Source organism: Corvus kubaryi, unplaced genomic scaffold, assembly GCF_017639235.1.
Source record: "Corvus kubaryi isolate FWS band 111438036 unplaced genomic scaffold, C.kubaryi_AGA036_p1.0 split3-73, whole genome shotgun sequence".
Taxonomy (NCBI): Eukaryota; Metazoa; Chordata; class Aves; order Passeriformes; family Corvidae; genus Corvus; species Corvus kubaryi.
In genome coordinates, this window is record NW_024582091.1 from 44,571,874 (window position 1) to 44,595,775 (window position 23,902).

General features: G+C 39.0%; 1 protein-coding gene across 3 annotated transcripts in view; it reads right to left on the reverse strand.

Moving 5' to 3' along the window:
* PDE7B (phosphodiesterase 7B) overlaps positions 1 to 23,902 on the reverse strand; it is a 172,453-nt gene that overhangs the window by 28,549 nt on the left and 120,002 nt on the right. For all 3 annotated transcript variants that reach the window (XM_042016248.1, XM_042016247.1, XM_042016246.1), the window contains one exon: positions 10,000 to 10,083. In XM_042016248.1, coding sequence (XP_041872182.1) covers positions 10,000 to 10,083 — 84 coding nt within the window. The remainder of the gene's footprint in view (positions 1 to 9,999; positions 10,084 to 23,902) is intronic.

Consider the following 23,902-nt stretch of genomic DNA (forward strand, 5'->3'; position numbering starts at 1 on the left):
TTTCTCTTCCCCACCCAAGATCAGTGCCAAAAAAGAGAAAAGCACAACTATATTAAGTTGAGAGATAAAGGTTGATTAAAACAGAAGAGCAAAAGGCAAAGCAGCCAAGAGTGAACACTCAAATTCTGCCCTCAGCTCAGCAGTTGCATCTGAATCTCCCAGAAGCAAAGAGCCATCCTAGCATATGGGATCCACCAGCTGACACAAAATCAAGATGCAGGTTGAAGATGAAATTAAGGGTTTATGTGAATGATTTATAGTAATATGCTGAGCATACTTCTTCTTTATTGACAACTGTAAAGTTCAATTTAAATCGTAAATATAAAATTTTGATGACAACATATGATACAAGTCATGCAGTGCCTTCAGGTTAAATTGAATTACAAAGTAAATTAATCAAAAATATTACCACCAATATTCCGGAACTTCAACTGTGGAACTAGAGGTACTAAAACATATGCTATAGCATCTGGTTAAAAAACATGAACTGCAAAGCTCACATGGGAAGGATTCAGTAATTATGTGCAATCTTGAAATGAACGTGAAAAACAAACAAGAATGTCCTTTGTTTATACCCATAAAACTTCCCTCGAGAATTGTGTTTAACTTTAACCATTGTGGCAACTTCTGAATGTTTTGTTTACCTAAAAAAACTCCATCATCTGTATCTCTTAAAAGATGCCCATTCTCATGCTACAGAGTTACTGCCTAGCACAGGGTTGCAGAAACTCTCCTTTGTACACTGAACAAAGTTATTGTATGAATTACACAGACATCTTGTATGAATTACATACATGTTTACAGAAGTGTTCATACAAGCATTCCTCACAAAGCTCAACTTCTGCCTTCAAAAGCTCAGGCGGCCTGAGCTCGCAGCGTATCTCCTGCTGTGTTTTAGCAGGCAACCAAAGTGTCTGCATTTTTCTTCAGGTAATTTGATAGCCACATCACGCACACACACCAGCAGACCATGGCTGACGTTTGCATTACTGCACGTGGCCCTCAAGAGGTTAATAAGCTGCAGGAATCAATGGCTGCCTTCTCTCTCCTAACACAGCTCCTCCAGTTACACTCATCTGCTCGCCTTAAATTGATCTATGGCTCACTACACACCAACCTCTGTTATTTCAGGGAAAGAGGTTTCCTGCACTGGGAGTTGCTACCAGTTTTCTTTCACTTTTCTTTCACACTGCTGCGCTAGTGCGTGCCCACAGTCAGCATGAATATAAAAATGATGGAGGTTATGCTAACAATGGTTGAGTTAACATCCAGAAATGATCACATAAATCAAATTTGGACAAGGATGTACTTAACTCTACATCAGACATTCATTACATTGTTACTGTTCTTTCAAAGTAAACAAACTTGGTTATGCATTCAAATAAACCCTATGAGTTTTTCTTCACAGTACTGCCTTGTGTTATTTTATTGCACTTCAGCATACAATAAGAACAGGTCACCCAGCAGCATGAGTGGATAAAAAAAGGTTTATTAATTTTCGAAAGTGAACTGATTCAGAAAAGGAAAATGTTTTTCCCCCCTTCTTTCCTAAAGGATGCAGAATACATCACGTTCTCAAGCAGCTACCTTTGACTCATACAATTTATAATACCCTTTCCCCTCTTCCAAGGATGCAAAGGCATTCCATACACAGCCAGTGTACACCTGTGAAGAGCCAGGCAGGATGGGTAGGAAAGTGCTGGGGTATCTGGAAGATAAGGTGAGAGGGCGAGTCCTGCAATTTAAGGTCCAGACAGTCTGCAAACAGTGAGGTCTCTGGGAAACAATTTTCCGCACTGGTTCCTGGCCTGACAGCTGGTTAGAAAGCTTTTCTTTGAGAGCCTGAGAGGTATGTAATTGACTTAGAAGGAATAGCTGGTGTTTGTCCACTTTTTTCTTTGCATGTAAAACCATGCCACGCATTTAGATCACCTTTACTGAGGTATCGTTCGGCATATTCATTGCATGCTTGGTTGCTGAATTTTTCTTCTAAAGAAGACTGCATAGCACTGATGATAGGAAAGAAACTGCTGTGCCTTCCTAATACCTTCTCACATTAGAGATTTATCATATTGTCCAAAAGACAACAGCACCATTAGTACCGGCAGTTGAACTAGCAGAGGTAATCTAAAAATTAATGACAAACGTAGTATTTTAAATTTGAATTTTGGAGAAAGCACTGGTCAACTAGAAGAACAGAAAACCTCTTCTCTCTGCACTGTCTAGGCCTTCCTGATATATCTCACCTTGTAGTCCAACTACTTTTCTTCTTTTTCTTTCTTCAGAAAGGAAACACTGAAGTTTTGAAGAAAGGCCTGAGAAAATGCACAAAGCACCAGAAGCCCACGGAAGGACTGTCACATAAAAGCTTTCAGACTAATGCAAAAGGACTAAGAAGCTCAGATGAACACCCCAGTTCTACTTCTTAATCATCTGTGACTGGTGTAAGAAACTAAAAAAACATGACTGATTCAAAAATAGTAAGATTGTGTCAAGTTTATCATCTGAATATACACTGGTCACTGCAACTAAGAAGACAGAGATTAACACCTTGCACTGTATTGTAACTACAAACAAAAAACTGTTGTACTGAAATCTTGTAAATGCAGAAATCCTCATGAGACTGCCTCAAACTATATGGAATCCCAAAAAGTTGTGTTATAAACACTTTGTTTTTACTTGCTTCTCTAACATCTAAAATATTCTTTGTTCCTTGACTTCTGGTAAAATTCATTTTTTGGTGATAACAGAGATCAAGTGTTCTCTGTTAGCTGCCATTCTTCATATAGGTTGCAACTGCATTATTTCTCTTCAGAGGGGTAATCTTTTTTGCAATTAGGCAGAAGCTGTGAGAAAGAGAGAGGGACCCTGGACACATCAGAGAAAAGCACAAAATTAGAAGTACAGCAAAAGAACTTTAAAATTTTCTGTTTTGAGTAAAAATTCTGTTCTCCAACCACGTGCACAAGTGCACAAAAACAATGCAGAGCCCTGTTTACAGAGGAGATACTCATGTGCTTCTCTGGCTAGTGTGAGAGGTTCTGAGACATCACCTTTCTAGGTGACCTGGCTTTGGAGTTTCCGCTTCTTTGAACATCACTCAAAGTGATGGTGGCTTGTAACAGCTCCGTTTCCAACTCATAAAGTTCCTGCACAACTGCTGGCGTCTTGAATAACATTAGTCATGCAGTTTCCTCCTCATCCCAAAATACATTCTTTTTGATACTGTTTGCAAGAGAATACAGAATTTAAGAATTACGCTGATAATCCCACTTATATACTGAATAATCCTATTACAAGTTCTGGAGAAATTAGGGTTTCAAAGACCACTTAAGTAACAGAATATTAGCCATAATAACAGGAAGAGGAATAGATTAAATCCAAATTTAAGATGAATTTAGATGTGTTTCTTATCACATTTTGAAGCCTTTATTTGGGCTATCACTCATCTTTATGCAAACAAACATTTTGGCATCTTTTATTAGGGCTCCTCCAAGTTCTTAGGAAATGGCATGTTGTGTTCTGTTTTGCCACAAACTCATTGTCATTTCAACATGAACCTTTGTTCTGCCACTTCAATCTTTGTACAGCAGTCAGGACCTTTTCTTCCTAAAACTGCAAATGTTCTATAGCTGATTACAGTTTCTCCAACAGGAAATGGTGCATCCCCTCCTCCTTCACTCCCCTGGAGAAAAAACAACATAACCTGTAATAACAGCAAACCCAACTTTCATTTATCATTTTAATGATCCCATCTCCTTGTTCTTTCTTTTCCTCTGGTCATTTGGAAAGTACCCTCAGTTATCTTCAGTACATCCTTTCCCTTTTCTAATCAAGGAAAAGAAGGCGGGGTGGCACGATGGGTCACGCATCATTTGGCAACTTTTAAAGGGACATCTTCAGTTAACTGAATCCCAAGTCTGTACTAAAAAAATAAGTTACAAATGTGTGTAATCAGGCCAGTGTTCACTAAGACTTTGTGTGTGAAGCACACGTAGGTTTTTTGTCTGTTTTGCTTACTGTCATGAGTCTCCCTGAAGCATTCATAACCCAAAATGATGCATTTTAGCATATGAGGGCATGTGCATCTATCAGTTTTACATTCTGGCTTTCATTTTTCTGCAAATGTGGCATTTAAGCTAAACAAGGAGCATGAATGGCAGGAAGCAGAATATACTTTTCAATCAAACTCTGTTACCAAATTTTGCAGATAACAACACTTACAAAAATACAAAAATGCAAACTCTTCCACCAAAAAAAACCCCAAAACAACCCCTTGCTGTTAGTTGATGAAAAGGGTGAACTGGACTGACTTCCAACGACAGGAAGAATTTTTTAATATAGTGAGAAGTTACCAGAAAAGAGAACAATCTTCGTGCTGAAATATTAAGAGGACTCCAATTTCTCTTCCTTGAGTAGGTGACTGATAGCAAGGCCACAGGCTGACCAGCTCTGGAAATGTTCGTCCCATTCAAACAAGCTAACCAGATTAAGAAGTCTATGTGTCTTAGGGATGTTGATGAGTATCTTTTGGATGGGCTTATCCATGAGGAACTAGGGGTATTATGTAGAAATAATGCAGACCTCATAAGATCTCTCCCTTTCTAATTTAAAAACCATCTGGAACTTTGGATTCATCTCCACAGTCCGGGTTGGGATCTGAGTAATCCAATCAGTCCTTGAAACTTCCTCACAAGACTTTTAGTGTCCTAATTTAACCTAGGTCAGAAATATCTAAAAAGGCATCTCTCACTCCCACTGCTTTTTCTAGCCAAAGGCAACAAAACAAGGCACTTAACCAAACTCTTTTTAACCTCACTCAATTGGGTTCAGGTTGCTTGATGGTTCAGTTTTGGGTTGGTGGCTGCGGTTAAGTTTTATTTTCACTGGAGATGGGCCCTACCTGAAAGCCCTGGAGTGTTGTTCAAAATCCAAACCCAAAAATGAATGTAAATTTTGCAATGGACCTTTCTGTAGACAGGCAGAAACCACAGATTCAAATGTCCACAGTTTGGTTCTTTGAGATGGAGACATTTTCATGACTTCGTATCTTCCCTTACTAATCCTGACAACACTCTTCATTTCTCCAATACCTAATTCATCATACGCCTGCAAAGTATGTGATGAATTCACTTTATTTACAAACAAACTGAAACCTAGAGTATTTTGCTTGACTCAGATCAGACAGCAAATCAAGGACAGAGACTGAATGTTACCTAATATTACCATTTATCACCATTTGGTGTTAGAAGTACATAATCTGTAAATTAATTTGCCAACCTAAGCTTAAAGCAGGTGGGGTTCTTTTGGACTCAACTTCTGCCTGCTTAAAGCAGGTGGGGTTCTTTTGGACTCAATTTCTGCATGACAACATCATCAAAATCCTAAGTAATACAGAGACATACCTTTGGAATGTCTACGGACATGTTTTGACATTTTACATATTCTCAGATCTCACTCTGTGTTCCTGTTGTGCAAGGTGTAAGAAAACAGAAATCTCTCTGGGTAACATTATTTGGGTACAGAAACTCCAATTTGCAGGTCACATACAAAAATACTGAAGTGAATACTGAAGAAGTGAATTAAATATTGTCAATTATAAAGCCTAATAATTTTGTCATTTACAAGCCAAAATTTAATCCAGATAAAAGCTTAGCATAAACAAGATGGGAACTGGAGAATTTATGTCTCAAGAACCTCCTTGTCTTCTGACTTGCATGACAAGCATATTTGTAAATAATAAGTTACTATCTCAGCTGTAAACTATGTTATTTTGTTACTGTACTTGATTGAACCTGGCAATATAACAAAGTATCTAACATAATTGCAATTGGGTGAGGTCTTCTTGCTTATTGCTTCATGTTTACCTACAAGTCTAGATTTATCACAAGGAATTCCCTCAACCTTGAGCTAAGGCAATGAAGAAATGTGCCATCACAGCCACCAAAAAAACTCATAATGAGATAATGAAATCCATTTAAATCAATGCATATTAGTTACTGGTGGGATCTGGTTCAATGACTCACTGAGCAACTTTGTGAATCAGAGAACGAAATTATTGCTTACCATAGTTACGCTCCTTTATTCCTCAAATCCAAACTATACTTTGCTAAAAGGAAAATTGGATTAATTTTCACTGTAGAAGTGTTTCAAATCCTAAGTTATTACCCTGAAAATATTCAGTTTAACTCCTTTTCTGTCCTGTGAACACAGCAAGGTTCACTTAATTCACTGAAATGCAGAAGTGCCAATGAGCTGCCAATATGAATTTCAACCTGCATCAGGATCAGTTTCAAGCTTGAGCTACTCAGTTCAGAGCCAAAATGTCCTAAACTTTGTGAGGTTTGGTTTGGAATTAATTGAAGAGAAAACTCTCATCCTATTTTCCTATAAACCTATAGCGCTGTGCAAAATCTCTCTTATTTTAGGAGTTTGTAAAGTCTGATATTGGTTCATTAGGCCTCATAGTGAACGTGGAGCCTCAAGTCTCATATGGGGCTCATTTTTCTCTGGCAGATGTCAGGGGCCACTGGGAGAAAGTGGTTTGGTTGCCCTATCAGGACAGAAGGAGGGTTGGTGGGCTTGCCTCCAGTGGATCTCCACACCAGGCTGACAGACAGCAAGCAGCGGCTACCGCAGCTTCCCCTTGCTGCAGGAGAGGAGCTGCTACATGGCTTCCCCTCAAGCTCCTGACTCAATGCCATCAACACAGAATCTGGTAGGTCATGCAGGTCTCTTTAAGTTGCAAGGACTAACTCTAGAGGCTGGGGCAAACATTCGCTCCTCAGAAAACAGAACCAAGGAATCCTCGATAACACAGGGCTATTTTACACTCAATTTGGTATTCCAGAGTAATCTTAAGAGTCCCCAAACCCACCAGTGCAACTATGCCTAGGAAAGCTTGCAACTAGGGAGAGAAAAGATGGGAAGATACTAAAGCCCTGCATCTCCCCCAGACAGCATTCTGGAAAATCCTCATGGTCCCGACAGCCTGGCAAAGACAAGGTGAAGTAACACTAACTTTCTATATACTGCAGAGAATCACCAGAGGAATGTGTAGATGGTATCACAGATATTAGCTCAAACAGCAAGAAGTCAACATTAATCCAGTTGGCTTTGATTAGGGCTACAGAAGATCCCATTTTCAGAGTGCAGGAAGTTTTCTTATCCAAAAAGACTTGGTGTCTTAAGTTACACAGCAACTTTACTGTAGGACTCCAGAAAAAACAAAAGATATGGTCTAGTCAGTGTTAACTCTTAACAGACAAAGGAAAAATCCATTAGTTTGACTGAATCTGCAAGTACACTCAAAAAGAGTTACATTTAAGTAACCTTTAGTCTGACATTAAATATCAATGCCCTGTATTTTTTTTTAAGTGTGCATTTACATAATGGATATCAACTCTGTTCAAGAATGAGCTTCAGTGTTTTCCCTTACTTTAAAACAAGGCTGGTACTGTTATTTGGAACAGTATTTCAGATGAGAGATGGAACAATCACTATTTGAGCTCAGTTTGTTAGTGAGAAGCTGTTATGCTGCATTTGTTGATGACCTCTGAGGATATTTACTATAGAATTTTCTCTGCCTCTTCCCTCCCTCACTCTAACATCTTTCAGGATACAGTTGCTACCTGCCAGTTACTGCCCCCTAACAAATGCAACAAGGTGACAAAATTTTACTTCAAGTATTAGTTGGGTACTTTTCAAGAAACTGCGCAGTAGTGACATTTACATATATTTCTTTTTGATAGGATGAGCAGCACTGTGTTTTTTGCTGCTTATGTGCTTATGTTTTTTGCTGCTTCTGCACAGCGGAAATGGATTTAATAGACAGATGTAGATGAACAAATAATACAAAAGCCTGTTTACTTCCTGGCAAAACACATCTGCATGCTCTGACACTGGGCATCTTCATTTACTTGTAGGTCACCAAGTGAGCCAGGCCCAGTGCACTTGCCAGCTACACAATCAGTAGCCAAATATCTAGAAATCTCATGTCATTTTGCACTGAAAAATTAAGCCAACACTACTCCTTAGTCAGAAAATGGTAAATATATAAAAACCTGAAAACCATGGGAAATCCCAAATCAGGATCACTGCTTTCCCTTACAGAGATCATGATCAGCCATACGGACTTATTTCAGATTATGGAAAAGCAGTACAAAGAGTAAGCTGGAGGTCTCTGTGACAGCACGGGAACATAAAACCCCAGGTGTCCCACCCTGCTGGACCAGCGGTGCACACACAAGGAGGCACCACTTTTCAGGTTCAGCAGTTATGGTCAGAGGGGTTGTGTGGAGTGCCTTGCTCCTGGCATGATCGAAGGCTGACTATTCACCGGAACATCCCTTGCTATGGACATCTCCCTAGACAGCCCACGGACAGCACCAGCATTTCCCAGAGGCTGGCAGGATTTGGAGGATGGTAGGATTCATCTACAGGGGTTAAAAGTGAAAGCCCTTTTGCCAGAAAAAAAAACCTGGTAAGTTTTCAGTTTCTTTACCCATGAAGAAGAAAGAACAGAAGAACGGAGTTTGATATAAAGTGTATGTATTCAAAATAAAAATAAGTAATTTAGTCACATTTGAATATGAATATATATCCACTTCTACTTCATGAATGAAAGCTGCTTTATTTTCTCTCAGTCTTTATAAGGGCATGCATGACCAGTACTATTTCCAACTAGCCTACACCTGATTTTTCTTCATGTTTTTCATTGGCAAGTCAGAACTAAACTGTCCTCAAAACTCTGCTCAACCAGTAAGTTATTCCCTCTGTCCCGGGAAAACTGATGGACCCATCTTCCCCCTTATGTCTTTCTACATCAGCCGTATCAAGCTCTCCGATGAACTTAGAACCCAGAAAACACCTTTAATCAGCAAGACTGATAGCAGCACGTGGCTGGGTGGCAGTAACTGCCGGCGTGGATGAATGCAGTCCGTCAGAGCCTGAGTCCTCCCTTTCCCAGGAGTTCCTCTTTACTCCTGACTCCCAGCCAGTCCTCCTGCTTTACTTGTCCTCCCTTCCCCTTCCCCAGGCACCCAGACAAGGAGGTACAAAAAGGAGAATTCAAACTCTGGTTTGACAATTGTTCTTTGATAAAAAGCACAATTGCCAGAAGCATAACAGTGTCAGCACTAAAACTGTTGGGGTTTCAGTCTGTTTTGATGAAGACAGTGAGTAACAGTTTTTTTCAAAGCTTACATGGAGGGGTCTGTGCAGTACACAAGGACAAATCGAGATCTGCTTGTGTCTGAACACTGAAGTTAACACAGCTGATCCAGGCTGAACGCTACAGGGCCCAAGACTAAGCTGTCACTGTTTTTTAATGTTATTTTTTACACACTCACTAATGGGTTTGCATCAGTATAGCGTCCATCAGGTGAAAAAAAACCCAACAGGGTCTTGATTTTTTTTTTTTTTTTTTAGATTTGCTGTCCTTTATTTACAACAGTGGCAAAAACAACTTCAATAAAAATGAGGTTAAGATTATTTTTAACAGATGTTCACTGCTGGCCTGACCCAAAATCCATTGACGTCAATGAGAAGACTCCATGGGGCTTTGGATTGGGTTCTAATTGTTGGAAAAATTAATGTTATTATAAACCACTGGTCAGTGCTGTCACATGCTCCCCTTCTGTGCCAATTCTATATGACCGGATAACAGCCTCACATAAATCTGTTCCAACTGTTGTCTAAGAGGCTAAAGGACACAGAGGTTTATCTTTTTAATTCTGAACTGCCCCCTCTCCTTCCCCAGCACACCCCATGGCCCTACTGTATTTACATTTGACAGACTGAGCATTACGGACACTATTCATACAATCAGAATATTTCACAGCCAGACACCGGGTGGAAATAACGGAATTAATGCTGACTGTGTGAAGACAGCTGAGCTATAGATATGTATGAGATGAAATACTTTGGTTTGCATATTTTCAATAGAGATTTTTATTTATTTGTATTTAAATACAGACCTGAAAGAAGGGTTGCACTTACTGTTAAGAAGACGGAAGTCTATAAATGGGTAGGAGCCACGGCGCTCGGAGACAACCCCTGTCTGACCTCTCACCCGTGCATCTCCTGCAAAACACAAAATCCCCAGAGACATTAGAAGGGGCAGCTGACTTTCTCTGATGTTTTGATCTTGATCTATTTTTTAATACAAAGTGACGACATTACACTCCTCCAGTGGGAATACTAAGGTCCAAAAAATCATCTCCCATGACATCCCTGGGTAATTGGGTAAAGCAGTACAGCTGATCCTCTTATGAGAACAAAGACACAAAAAACCCTTCATTGCTGGCCGGGATTAAACCACAACATTATCCTATTGAACAGCTTCTTGCCCAGCAAGCAGACTCTCATTGCTTCAGCAGTAATGCAGACATCTGGGGTTTTTTTCCCAGGCAAGAACAGGTAGGACTCTAGGTAGGACTGTCATGGCTTCACATACAAAGCCTAGTCCAATCCTGGACTAGGCTCACAATCCAACTGACCTCCAAAGTTGTGGGACTGGTCTCAAAATCAACAGTTGATTAAAAAATCCCCCCAAAAATGTATGAAGATTTTTTTGAAGTTAGGTGGGTGGTTTGTTTGCTCGTTTGCTTGTTTGTTTGTTTAACTTTCTGCTCTTTGAGCACTCTGGAAAATGCAAGCCTTCTCCTCAAACACTGCTGCTGTTTTATGTAAGTGAAAACCTGATGTTCTCAGATAAGCATTACTCTCGAGCGTTAGTAAGTATATCCAAAGATGATAAAGTGCCAACACAATACTAAGAATTAGTACTGCTGTGCAATTCACACTGACTAGTTCCTGACTTACCATGTAATATTCGTGAAATAGGCAAAACTAATTTAAGGAGAAAAATGCTCCTCAGGATGAGTAAGAGTTACAAAACCTCTCTCCAAGTAGATAGGAAGTAGTGGGAAGCAGATGTCATTTTTATGTTTCCATAACTTTAAGTAACTTGTAGTGCAATGTAATTGTTTCTTTACAGGCAAGTATCAAGACCAAAATATTAAAAATTCTTAAATAAGATGAAGTTTGGAGACTTTGGAGATCCTAGTTAGAGTTTGGAGACTTTGAGGTTCGAGTTAGAGTACTCTAGTTCTTCACCATATTAATTCCTCTTGTACAGAAACAGAGACTGCAATATTGAAAGCATACCCACTGCACATCCTTACACAGCTCACACTGTAGTCCTCTCAAAGTTTGCAATAAATTATGAATTATTAGTTAGTTTGAATTGCGCTTCCTCTGGGATACAAATATAGCATCTGACTAATCTAAACAGTAATTTAAGAATTTGGCTGCTAGTGCTAGCTTCTACTGCTTGTGTTTAAAAACAAGAAAACATCATGTAGCATAAAAGAAGGACCTAGTTAAATGCTGTTATTTTTTTTCTATCTAATGTTCACTTAAAATGTGCTTACAATTATGTTTAAGGGAAGAAAGCCAAGTAGAATTATTAAGTTAAATATTTGAGGTGGAGAAAAACTTCCGTGCCCTCTAGGGGTCCTTAGAGATACGAAAGACACAAGAGTGTGCAAGCAAATTAAGAATATTTCAAACACAGTCACTTTTGATTATAAATACTAATCTACGTCCTCTCACCCTTACTTTCACTTTGCTTTTTTGTTTCCAGAGACAGAACACATGTTCCGTGTTCTCAGCTCCTGCTTGACAACCACTCTAAGGAACCAGTCCAAAGCAACTCAAGCTGCTGCTGACCGCACTTACCCCTCCCGATAGCAGGGGCAGGAGGTGCAAACCTCTACCTGCTCTTCAGCTGTTCCACTTCAAAGGTATGGTAATGCCGTGGGTCTACCTTCATCAGCAGTTTAAAATTACATGCAACTTGTGGCAAGGAAGGTATATGAACCCATCCCCCCGCGTCCTCGCGTTAAAGAGTAGAAGGGTGGAGCAAATAGCTGTAGAGTTTGTAAAACACCGATGCAAGATTCATCAGCACCCACAAGCCAGAGCCCATGAAGCAGCAGTCAGACTTAAAAGCATTGCTCTCTACCACAGGTAGCCCCATCAGATTGGCTCATGTGTGCAGAAAGAGTAAGAATGGCAAGCATATGGTACACATTATATAAACACAAAAAAATCAGGCAGGCTTGAGCCTGTTGCTAATACAGGCATCAGCAAATTAAGAATGGGTGTGAATTCAGAGCATGCCTTGACCAAGGCTTTTGTTTTTCTGTAGGCACCAATCAATTAACAGGAAACTGCAAGTAATCCCCTGCATTACACACTGATAAACATGTCACTTGTGACTATATCAGCAGAGACATTAAAAAAGAAAACCAACAAGCAAACAAGAGAAATTCAGACTCCAAAAATCTGAAAAAACACCCAAAGCATATAATACTATAAAACCGTCAAGACTGATTTTCTTTCTAGACATGAAATAACATATTTATCAAATCAAAGGACGTACCATAGTACTAGAGAAGATCACATACAGTCATGTATCAAAGATTGCTTAACTCTGATCTCAATAGTATGACCCCAAATTTTGAGGAAAAGAATGCTAAAGGTAGGTGGGCAACTTTAAAACCAAAGAAAACACGATGTGGGCTTACCAAAAGCAGACCATACAAGATAATTACCTCAAACAAAATAGCTAACTGTTAGAGAGAAGGAAAAGAAAGCAATACTGTAGTGCAATTCAACCATATGGACTTCATTGAACATACAAGAGAAGGCAAAAGATGAGTACAAAAACTGAAGACTAAAAATAAGAAGATAACATGGTACACTGATAGGAAGCTTTTGCTTGGGAACAATTACCCCATGATCTCCATCAGCTTTAGAAAATTCATAATGGTCCTAAAGAATTTTTATTGATGATCTTGACACAGAAGAGCACCAGTGATACTTGAGGATAACACAATGCTGGGAGATACCAGGTATTAACAGCTACAGCTATTTTAAATTAAGTTCACTGCTGCTGTCACCTTTTCTGTCCCAACTGCTCTGGATGTTCCTGGCAGCCCAGCTTCTTCCCGTGGTGCTGCTGTCTCATGTAGAACTACAGACTAGCCAAATTAGATGCTTACGTACACTATTCAGAGCCATTCAGCAAAGAGAGGGGAAGCAATGGAGCTATTGATGCCATTAGTAAATGTGAATGAGTTTTACTAACTAGCAAAGCCCAGGAACTGAAGTCATGGCAAACTGGTGATGATTCCAATCAGCTATTTGTGTAATTTTACATTTTTTACAGACAATATAATTTTGGGTTGTCTCTAGCACTACAGGAATCTATATGCAGAATAAATCTGCATCCCTGCTGACTTAGGAAAAGCCACTAAAATCTTTATATTCTTATATGATTATTAACTTTATCCTGAGGGAAGGCAAGTTTCTGATGAGTCGAAGATGTTATCAAGTAGCTCTACCTCATGAATTTGTTATTTCAAAATACTTCACCAGGTGCCACCTAGTCTCTCTTTGCATCATTAGAGAAAGATTAGTTAGGAAGTGGTGGTGGGCTAAAACAACCACACCTCCCTTCCTCCATTTTTTCTTGGCTCATGTATTTGGCAAATATTTATATACTTCCCTATTACTTTTAATTACATCTAAGTACACTCAACAGAAAGACCAGGAATAGGGATTGCACCAGATATACAACTTATCACATGGATTTTAATTTCCAAGAGGCAAGGGCTGTTCATGGCAACATGCTCGATATTATTTTTTTGCTTTGACAGATTACTTTGAAGCTGACTTTCACCAGTCTAGCAGACCTTTCCATCTCTTTGTCTCCACCTTAAAAATAAGGCGAAACAGTTGTTCTGACGATTTATGTAATTAGCAATTTTAGATAAATAATCCTTTTTAGAGCAAAAGGAAGGATTCTGTAGTAACAAGGCAGGAAATTTTGACAGCTCATTGTGTTCCCAAATGAAACAAGCAGGGTGAAGGGAAATGGTCAGGGTACAGGTTCTCCTTGACTGCTTTGGGCTGAAGATGCAAGGCTGGAACATCTGCAGCTGCAAACACCAGGGGTTGCATCCTTACTGGCGCCAAGCTTCCACAAGATCTGCCAGCAGGGACATCTCCCAGGGGCTACTGTGCTCCTGAATTTTACTTTGTTCTTGTTAAAACAGACACTAAAGCAAACCAAATAAGCCAAAGCAACCTACGTAAGGAGCCAGTGCTGTGACTGACATGCATGACAGCATACAGGCATAAGAAAATTGGCTATGGGGCAAAAACCATGGCACTACTGCAGCCATAGCAACAAGGGCACTTCAAGATGGTTCAGAAGGGTTAAGAAAAAATGAGGCAGCTCTTAACTGCCTTTCACATCTGGAGGAAAGAGCCATCTGCACCGAGGAAAACAACTTCTCCAAGACTTGCCTGAAACGGCATGAGATTCAATTTCACTGAGCAAGCACAACAAATTAGGAGAGAAAATAGGGCCATAGCTGTGACAAAACAACAGAGTAGCTTCATCCAGCAGAAGTTAGGATGAACCACCAAATTATTGATTCTATTTAGTACACAGCTCCATGTGGTAAGTCAGGAATACCACAGCAAATTCACAAGAGGTTACAAGTATTTATTCCAGTCAAGCTTTCTTACAATCTTCACTCCAGTATTTCTTAAGTTGACTGTTCAGCGCACATACTACAGTGGCTGACAACTTTTCATGGAAAACCAAGCAGCAGTAGTAAGGCCTCTTGGGGGCTCCATGGAGCCCATGGCTCCTCCATTATTTCAGTTACGAAAAGGCTTGGGATTTCTGACCTGAAGGAAGAGGACCTGATGATGTTTTAAGCATCAATCTGGTTTTAGTGGAAAGATTTCTAGAAGAGAGGAGTGTTGCTCTGTAAAAGTAGCAAACTCAGATGAAAAGTTACATTAAAAATGAGTATCATAATAACTGGAATTATATTTTTATTTGAAGAGATCTAAGACTGGTTCATGGTGATTCATGCAGGTTTGGATTATTTTCATTCTGTTGCATTAGTGCTATAAATGTTACTGTAAATTCTTATTTGTAGGAAGCATACAGATTTCTCATGTGCATCAGATCTTCTGAACAAAACCATTTCCCCTGAACAGACACAGAGAGACTGATTAAAGGGTTACAGACTCAGGACGATTTCCCTTTGCAGCACAAGAAACTGTAGCAGCCACCTCACTTTATTCATTTGTAAGCACTGAATTTTTAAGCATGCAAACATTCCAAAATGTAAGGTTTTCCTGTGCTGTATGCTGCACAGTTCTACTATTTCTGCTAATAGTCCTAATGAGCTCAGAAGTATTGATTTTATCCAATGTATTCTGCAGTTTTGTTTCAAAATGCTCTGCAAAGGAAAGGAACTGCTGCTACTCCCTTTTTCTAAAAAGGGGATAAAATGATGATGTAGAAACTGTAATTCAGTTTTGTAGACTTTTTTACATAGAAAATAATTTAACTTCCCTTGTAGTGGTCCTACCCTGTGAATGAATTAATTTTATTTATTACCAGTCAATTACTTGAAGTTCAGCTATTAAAAATTCCTTTTCCAGTCGCAGATGAGACATTTCACGCATCCTCTGTTTTCTTAGTATTTTGAAGTGAATGATGGTTCTTATGTTCAACAAGAACTTACTGGTACTGCTTTACTGTATCTGCCAGCTCTAATTTCTGCCCTCCTTTACTGACCAAAATCCATACCACTGTTGTATCTAAACCTCTCAAACAGTACTATCACCACTCCTTGTGCCAATCAACAAAATGCTGTCAGTGTTCATAAAACCCTTCTCAATGCTGGAATTCTCTTGGTATGTCTTACGCGGACATAGAGAAGACCCTAGAATCTACAGGCATACCTTTAACAGCTGACAAATGAACAAGTTAAATTAATATTTTACAGACACTCTTGAAATCCTCTCTTAAACCATATCATATGACATCGGTGACTTTGGTGAAAAGACTGAACTGATGTATCTTGAGGCAAAGTTCTTACAACATGCAGACTTTGTAGGAAGTTCTTGCAGATAAGTGAAAACCAAGAGGATGAGAAAACTGCCATAGAGAACCAGATAAGAGCAGTCATCAGAAATTCAGATACTGAAGCAGTACCCACATTTCCCTCTTCACAGACCTGTTTGTTCTTGCATGAGCAAATGTAGAGCCTGCGTGTAACATCTGGCTGAAAAAATGGCCAGAGTCGACTGGACAGACATCAACTCTTTGTTGCATGAGCTAACAAAGGTAGGTTTCCAAACTGTCAATGTATTATATTGCACTGGAAATTCTTTCACTTGTTTTTGAGTTTGATAATGGGCTACAAATTATTGCCTTAAGGTCAAACGTATTTCCCACACTTCTAGGCCTAAATGAGTGAAGTAGGTGCCTCCGCCCAGTGACTAATGCTGAAAGAGACTGAATTACCTTTCAAAGACCCATGTTTCTGACTTTGATGCAGATGGAGTCTAAGACCCTTTTTTCCTAAATTAGATGCCATGATTATAAGCAGAGCCTAAGGGGGGAAGAATCCAAGACCTCACCCACGAGGATTGTATTCATAGAGCTGAGACCACACCAAACCCCTTACCTGTGAGTATGCCTGCGAGTATGCCTTTCACCATGATTAGCCCTGTGACTATTTGGTAATAAACATAACAGATGCATCCACCTTTAGTTTATCAATGTAGGCACACCCTCAAAACACGTATGTACTGTGTACATTCATACAGTGCAGTATTATCCCACAGCTCAGTTAAACTAAAACCAGCATTTGTTATGCAACAGCCATCAGAGTACTGTTCTGGATAAAATGCAGTAACTTATCTCTTTGATTCTACTGTGTGGTATCTACTTAACTTTCAGTGTTTTCTAGATAAAAATACAAAAGTTTATATAAAAGTTTACATAAAGTGCTAAACCACAGGACACAGAGAGGGAGTGTAAGAACAGGCAACTTGCACAGCCTGCTTAATCAGGAACTTTTCCTTCCAAAGACATGACAGATTCAGATACAGAAAGGAGCTTGCCAGTACAAATTTTGCAAAATTCAGCCAATGGCTCTCACATGCAGACAAGTGTTGTTACCTAGCAGGAAAGAATAGGGAGTTGTTGAACTAAAACCAGGAGACAGGTCTTAAAAAAAATAATCCAACAAGAAAGAATGGAGACCTGTATACAGCATTTTAAGTGCAGAAGACAGAAGTCATCTATCACCACCTCCATACTTGAAAGTCACGGTTTAGACAACCATCTTGACTTAAGTAAATATTTTCCTTGCACTATATTGTAAAGAGCGAGCCATCTACTACCTAGAGGGGCTAAGGTCAATAGTAAGAGAGGAAAAGGAAGGCCTGGGAGAACAGTAGCATACAACTGGTGGCATCTTGAGAGTCTCTCTGCTGCAATCCCAAATGGAAGCACTCTGTCTGACTTCAGGCTTACCATACTGCTGCTGCTCAGCAGGGTTGAGGCAGTAACAGAGGTCCTGGGGCACTCTGCAGGTGACAGGATCCTCTTAGTAAAGTGGATACAACCATTCCAAGTTCTAATGCTAGGAACCACCTATTTCTATCTTGGAGTTTTGTATGGCATTATTGGTGGGCATTTCTGTCTCCAAATAATGATCACTGACTTTACAGGAAAAGTGCCCTATAGATAGGGCACTGAACTGTCTTGATATTCTTGTCTTCCTGAATGGTTTGATAGCTTGTAAATTGCTCTGCATGAGAGGATAGGAGCCATGTCAGCAGAATCAGGTTCCTGCACTGCCATCATTGCTATTACTCTAGAGCCCTGCTGGAAGGCAGCAAAACTTACTGGTTTTCCTACAAATGAAATTGAATCGTAACATTTTAAAAACTAAAGGATACATCCTGCAATGTTAAGAGCTGTAATAAAGGTAATAACAGCTAGAGCACAGTCTTAGCGACAGGTAGTAGGTTGCATTACCATGGCAACTTTGAACATAATATCTTACTGTCATTCTATTCCCATCCCTCTCCCAAATAAATTACAGCATAAATAAAAGAACATTATTAGTTATTCAATTTGAAATTTTTTGATTCAAGTCTTCAGCTAGACTCTCAACTACTGAAATAAACATGTATTTAATAATAAACTTCTAAGACATGTAGACTCCCAATTCCAAGTCATTAGGCTTTCATTTTGTATAAAAGAAAAAGCACAAAAGATCTACATTTTGTCTAAGCCCAATGCCAAAAAGAGGTATAGAATTCAAATCTCTACCCCCAGTGCATTAGGTGCAGCTACTTCTGTTGTCATTCCCCAAAGATAAGGATTTTCTTCACTTATAGATACACCAAAACCCTCAGTTATCCCAAATATGATTTACATTTTCTTAACTGTAATAACATTCTAGATATAGATAGGTCTTTCAGAGACCCTTTTTTATTTGCTGAGTTCTCTCAAACATCTACATTTTATTATATGGATTTCTGATTTGAAGATTGTCAATGCTTTAAATGCTTCTACTGTGAGAACACAACCGGACTCCTTGAATCCACCAGTGAGAGTTTTGCAGTTAAAGAACAGACTCTTTTTCCACAAAAAGTTGAGCTAATTGTCGAGCATTTATTCAATCAAGTCTGCCGTATTTTCTGCATTCTCATTCCTCACCCACCAATAATATTTGTTAAGTGATCTCTTAAGCTAACTTTTCATTTTTTGTTCTACAGTTTCCTCAAGAACCAGTTTCTAAGTATATGCCTTTAATGGGTTGCACTGACTGAGCCACAAGGTATCATTCTCATTTTCTGCTAAGGCACTATTATGTTGGCAAGCAGAAAAAGGTTGATACTACAATCCATGTAAATCTAGCACAGCCACTGCTTAAAATTTGATATATTATATATACTTAATTTATGCAAAATAACAATTGATACAATGACATAAATATTAATGAAAAAACGCTGCTAATTCCAAAGTGGAACAGAACAAGTGGAACTTCTTTTTTTCTTTTTTTAAATGTTCAATAATTTGGTATTAACATGTTTTGTTTCTGAGAAAAGAGAGGTAATGCTTGGAAATATCATGCAGGATGATAATCATAAGCCCTGAGCTCATTTCCTGGTTTCTTATGGAACAAACTGTTTTCTTTCCATGCCTCAGTTTTCCACTTCTGTGTTTTGTCTGTTCTGAGTAGACAGTGAGTTCTCTAATGCAGGGCCTCATTGGTTCAACAGCATTTTCTACCTGCAGTTCTGGTCCTGGTTTCTACATTACCACAATTCAAACACTAATTATCTCTTATTTTTTCACAACCAAGAGTTAAGTAAGACAACACAGACGAAAAGGAATGCAGAGGGGTTTACTCGTGCCATTAAATCAAAATTTGCTTTCAACTCTTTAACGTGACACTTAAGGAAATTTCCCTCTATTTCCACAGCTTTGCCCACAAGATTTTGCCACCCTCCCTTTCCCATTAAACTACAAAAGGCCCATGTTTAAAACCATAAGTAGTAATACAGCAATTGCCATTGACTACTTTTGGAAAGCCTAACATTAGCCAAAACCTCAAGTCTATCAATAGTTTTTACAGAATGGCAGTCAGCCTGTGGAGCCAAGTAGGAAAAGCACAAGACCCTCTGAATTTGCTGCCCTCTGATTTTGTGCTGAAATTGCACAGCTGCCATTTGCCTCACACGAGGAGATTGAGTCTCTGCTGATTCAGTCTGTCTCACTGTATCTAACGTGGTGCTTGCACAACCCGTTAAGGTGCATCAGTACCAAGCCAATGTTGGAGATGAGTGAGACACAATAAACTAAATTTGTCTCAATCTTGTGCATTAACCACAGGATGATCCTTCCTTGTCACAGTTTCTGCATGCTTCATGTCCTCTTATCCAACTCTGCTCTGCACTATACATATATATGTATACACGTGTATCCCTAACTCTTATGTGACCCTTCTTCCTCGCCTCAGACTCAGCAGTAATTCAGCCTCACATCTGCCCACTGCCTTCTCCTGAGGCTGGAGTACCATGCAGTGGTGTAGCAACCAGTCCAGCAGCACTGGCCACTTATACTTCTTCATGGGGCTACCCCAAGGATCTTCATGGCTGCAGAGAGCAATGATAGGGAGAAGGAGGAAAAGGAAGCACTGAGCATTGGCTTGGCAGCACAGGAAGGTGCCTGTTATATCTTGCAAGAGAAGACTTTACTCACGACCTTAAGCTTTGCTCTGATTAAAAGCTGTATCTACACAGGAGACTGCAGGAACAAATGTCTTGAGGTTAATAATTTGAATTATTTTTGTACATTATATATTGCAATAAATTATTCTCTTTCTTTTGAATTCAAAAGAAGTATCTATGGTAAGTAACTGTGAATCTTCCTTGTTATTTTTAAATTTGGTCTAGTATCTCCATGGAATGTACAAATACCTCCACTATTGATCAATAAGGCAAGAGAATTTTGTCCAAAATAAGCACTGGTTTTTAGCAATAAGGTAACCTTAGCATTATTTGCTTATTCAAGATGAGTATTTCCTGAGTCAGTCCTAGGCTAGTCCACACCTTATCATGCAATACTCCTTAATCATAAAGTATTTTTTTAATAAAAAGATAGCGTAGGTAGGTAACGTAACTATTCAGAATGGAATCTGTTCCATTTTGATGCTGGACGCAAGAACAAAGCTGCATCAAGTGGAAGCTGAGCTTAACTGTTCTACTGTTTGGAAAATACTTTGCTCTTCCTGTTTTTTACACTGTATTTTTCAAATAATTCACTGGATCTAAAAAAAACAAAAACTGAAACAAAAAAAACCCCACCAAAAAACACCACACCCAAATCATCAAATCCAGAACCCTAACCTGGCTATAATTTAGCAAATATGCTACCTCTTACACTTAAATGGATCACTGATCTGGATCACTCTTGCTTTGTACAATACATTTAAAATTTAAAACTTCAGAAAAGGTTGGCACAAGAGAAAGCTCTCACTTTCAAACATTAGCATAGTCTCTGTGCCCCGTTCCCTGTTATGGTTCAGTTACCTTAAATATCTATAGTCTGAAGTACAATTAAATAGCAGTTTACCTTTTTTCTTCATGGCACATTCTTAAGAGAGGTAAACACAAGCTGGCTCAAAGGAAAGTAATTGTCTACATGTTTCTGTTATTACAAAACACCTGATAAACACATCTAATTAGGTGCTTCCCATGGGCAAAGACTGGTTGTTTCCCCAGAACCTGGTTTTGTGTGTCCTGGGACGGCTGAACCCTGACCATGACTCAAAGCAGTGGCAAGAGCAAGTGGCATTTGGGCCTCTTCCCAATGTGCTGGCAACCAGAGCTTCACTGAGCCCAGCAAATGTGCAAGCTGCAGCCAGGTAGCCTCTACCCAACTTTTTACGGCAAATATGGGCTTCCACTCGAGATCTTTATTCCAGAAACGTCAAAACTTTATCACCTGAAAGGAAGAGCAACTAGCAAGATACACAGAGAGGGTTAAGCATGGCTTACCAAAACCAGACCCCCTCTCACCATCTTCTTCCCTCATCCCATAATTATGTGCACTGAGTGTTGATTTCACTTTGACAGACAACAATGTCCCATAAGGGACCTGCACTGAACATCACCCTTTGTGAAGAAAGGCCAAGCATACCTGAGGAGAGGGAAATCCTGTCTTGCCCTGGAAACAAATAGATTGTGCTGGGGCCCTCGCTGAGGAGGATGGACAGAGCAGGGGAGAGAAAGCATTTTTCTCCTTCCTCCTACTCTGCACCTACTTCCACAAGAAGTCAGGAAAAAATCTGGTTTTCAGACAGTGAACTCGCTGCTTAACATTTGCATCAATACATATTTGATTAATAATCTTCCAAAACCACCATGAATGGGCAAATCCATGAATTAACATTCTAAAAATTGTACAAATGATTCATGTGCTAATTGGCCCAACCCAGCACTCTCCATTTATGAACAACTATACTGGAGCTACACCTAGATACTATCTGCAATTCAGGCCCATTGTGGCATAAACCTTACCAAAATTTTATTTACTGTTTTAGCATCAAGAAACAGGAGGCATATACAGGCAACCCACTGTGAAGGCAGTCAGCAAGGAAGCTTTTTGGGGATGTTGGCAGTCCACGGCATGCTGCCATCATACCCTTTCTGGAAGCCAAGACACACAGTACTATCTTCCTGTTTAATGTCTTCCAATTACTTCATCCTTTAAGAAGCACCATTAGTAAATATATTTAATTTTTTAAGGTTAACTTTGTATTTGAAGTTTCCACTAAAAGCCCCATGCATTTCATCCCTGTTTTTAGTTAATACAGAAAAACGACAAAACCAAAACAGCATCAAAAACATTAACAACATTTCAGATTTTTTACAGGAGAAATGCCTGGTCCTTTGATGGACAGCATACACTGCAATACTGCCTTTCTCCACAACCAGGACTGGAAACAGAAGCTGAGGCTTTTGTCTCCTGTGTTTTAATATACTCTTAGGGAATTCAAATAGTTGCTCAAATCTTTCAGAAAGAAGACAGAACTGCAATCTAAAACTTGTAATTCAACAAACATAGATAGTTTTTTGGGTGGAGGCAAAGAATACTGGAGTTGTTTTTATAAATCCCAAAGGAACAATAAACTATGCAAACAGTAATTTAATTTTGTTTTGTCTCAAAATTTACCTTTCAATTACAGCTTAGCAACCCAAGAGTTCTGTCTTAGATATTGAACAGATCCTTTTCTGAGCAATCCTGCTCCTCAGGCTCCTCCTCAAATAGTATTTTAAAGGAGAAAGAACAAGACAGTGCTTCAGTATTTGCTCTTCACAAACTCCTGTAAATTCCAATAGAGAATAGTTCTGGCAGAGACCTTTTGGCATGTGCATGTGAAGACACATAAAAAGTATTTCTCAACTCATACTCTTGTGCAATTCATACTAAGCAAAGGGGTTTTTTTTCTTTTTGTTTTGCATTTGGTGGGGTTTTTTTTGGTTGTTGTTCTGAGAATTGAAAGACATAACAGAAAAAACAGTAAGATTTCTGTCTTTTTCTTCAAAACAGATCAGCTTGAATAAACATTGAGTATAACTTAAAGCAACATTTGGAAAAAAGTTTGTTTGTCCTAGAATCTACCTTAACAGTATATTCAGAAGCTAAGGGTTAGCAAAGAAAAATCAAGATCTGTATGAAAATAATCTTAATTAGTTAGACTCTACTTCCAAGTGATATCTAATATAAAGGTTCTGCAAATTAGGTTTTAAATTACTACAGAAAAGCAGTTCAGAAACTCTGCTAGAAAACTTACAAGAACCTTCTTTCCTAAAATATTTGGCTGGCTGACTGAACCAGTGAAACACTTACCTAAACACTTGGAAATTTTGAAAAAGTTAAATTTTAATTTGGTTCTACACTGATGAGAAAGTCCATGAAGATTTTTAAGAATCAGCTCATCATTATCACATTACTGAAAAATGTAATAAAATTCTGTCTATAGCTGTAAAACTGACTAATGTTTTGGACCAGGCTGTAATACCAGATGTATATTACTGGGAAAAAGACTGTATTCCATTGGTCCCCACACAAGTGTAGTAAGGTAATATACACTGTATTCACAGCTATTCAAACACAGATCCTGTACCAACTATATGGTGAAAAACATTGATTAAAATTCTACCAGCTGACAGAACTGTCTTAACAAAGGACGTATATTCCAGTTCACCTTAAAGTAAGCCTCCTGTTTTATTCCTCCCCAATACCAAACAGCTGAGTAATTCTCTCTCCAGAATGCAACATGATCCATTGAAGCAGGAAGGGACTGGTATGGATAAAAATACATCAATTCTGCCAGCACCTTCTTACTTGTTTAGTACACTGCAGCTGTGAGCTCATACTTCAGATTAGTTGTTTCAGTATGAGATGTTCTTATTTTCTCAGTCTTTTTGAGAT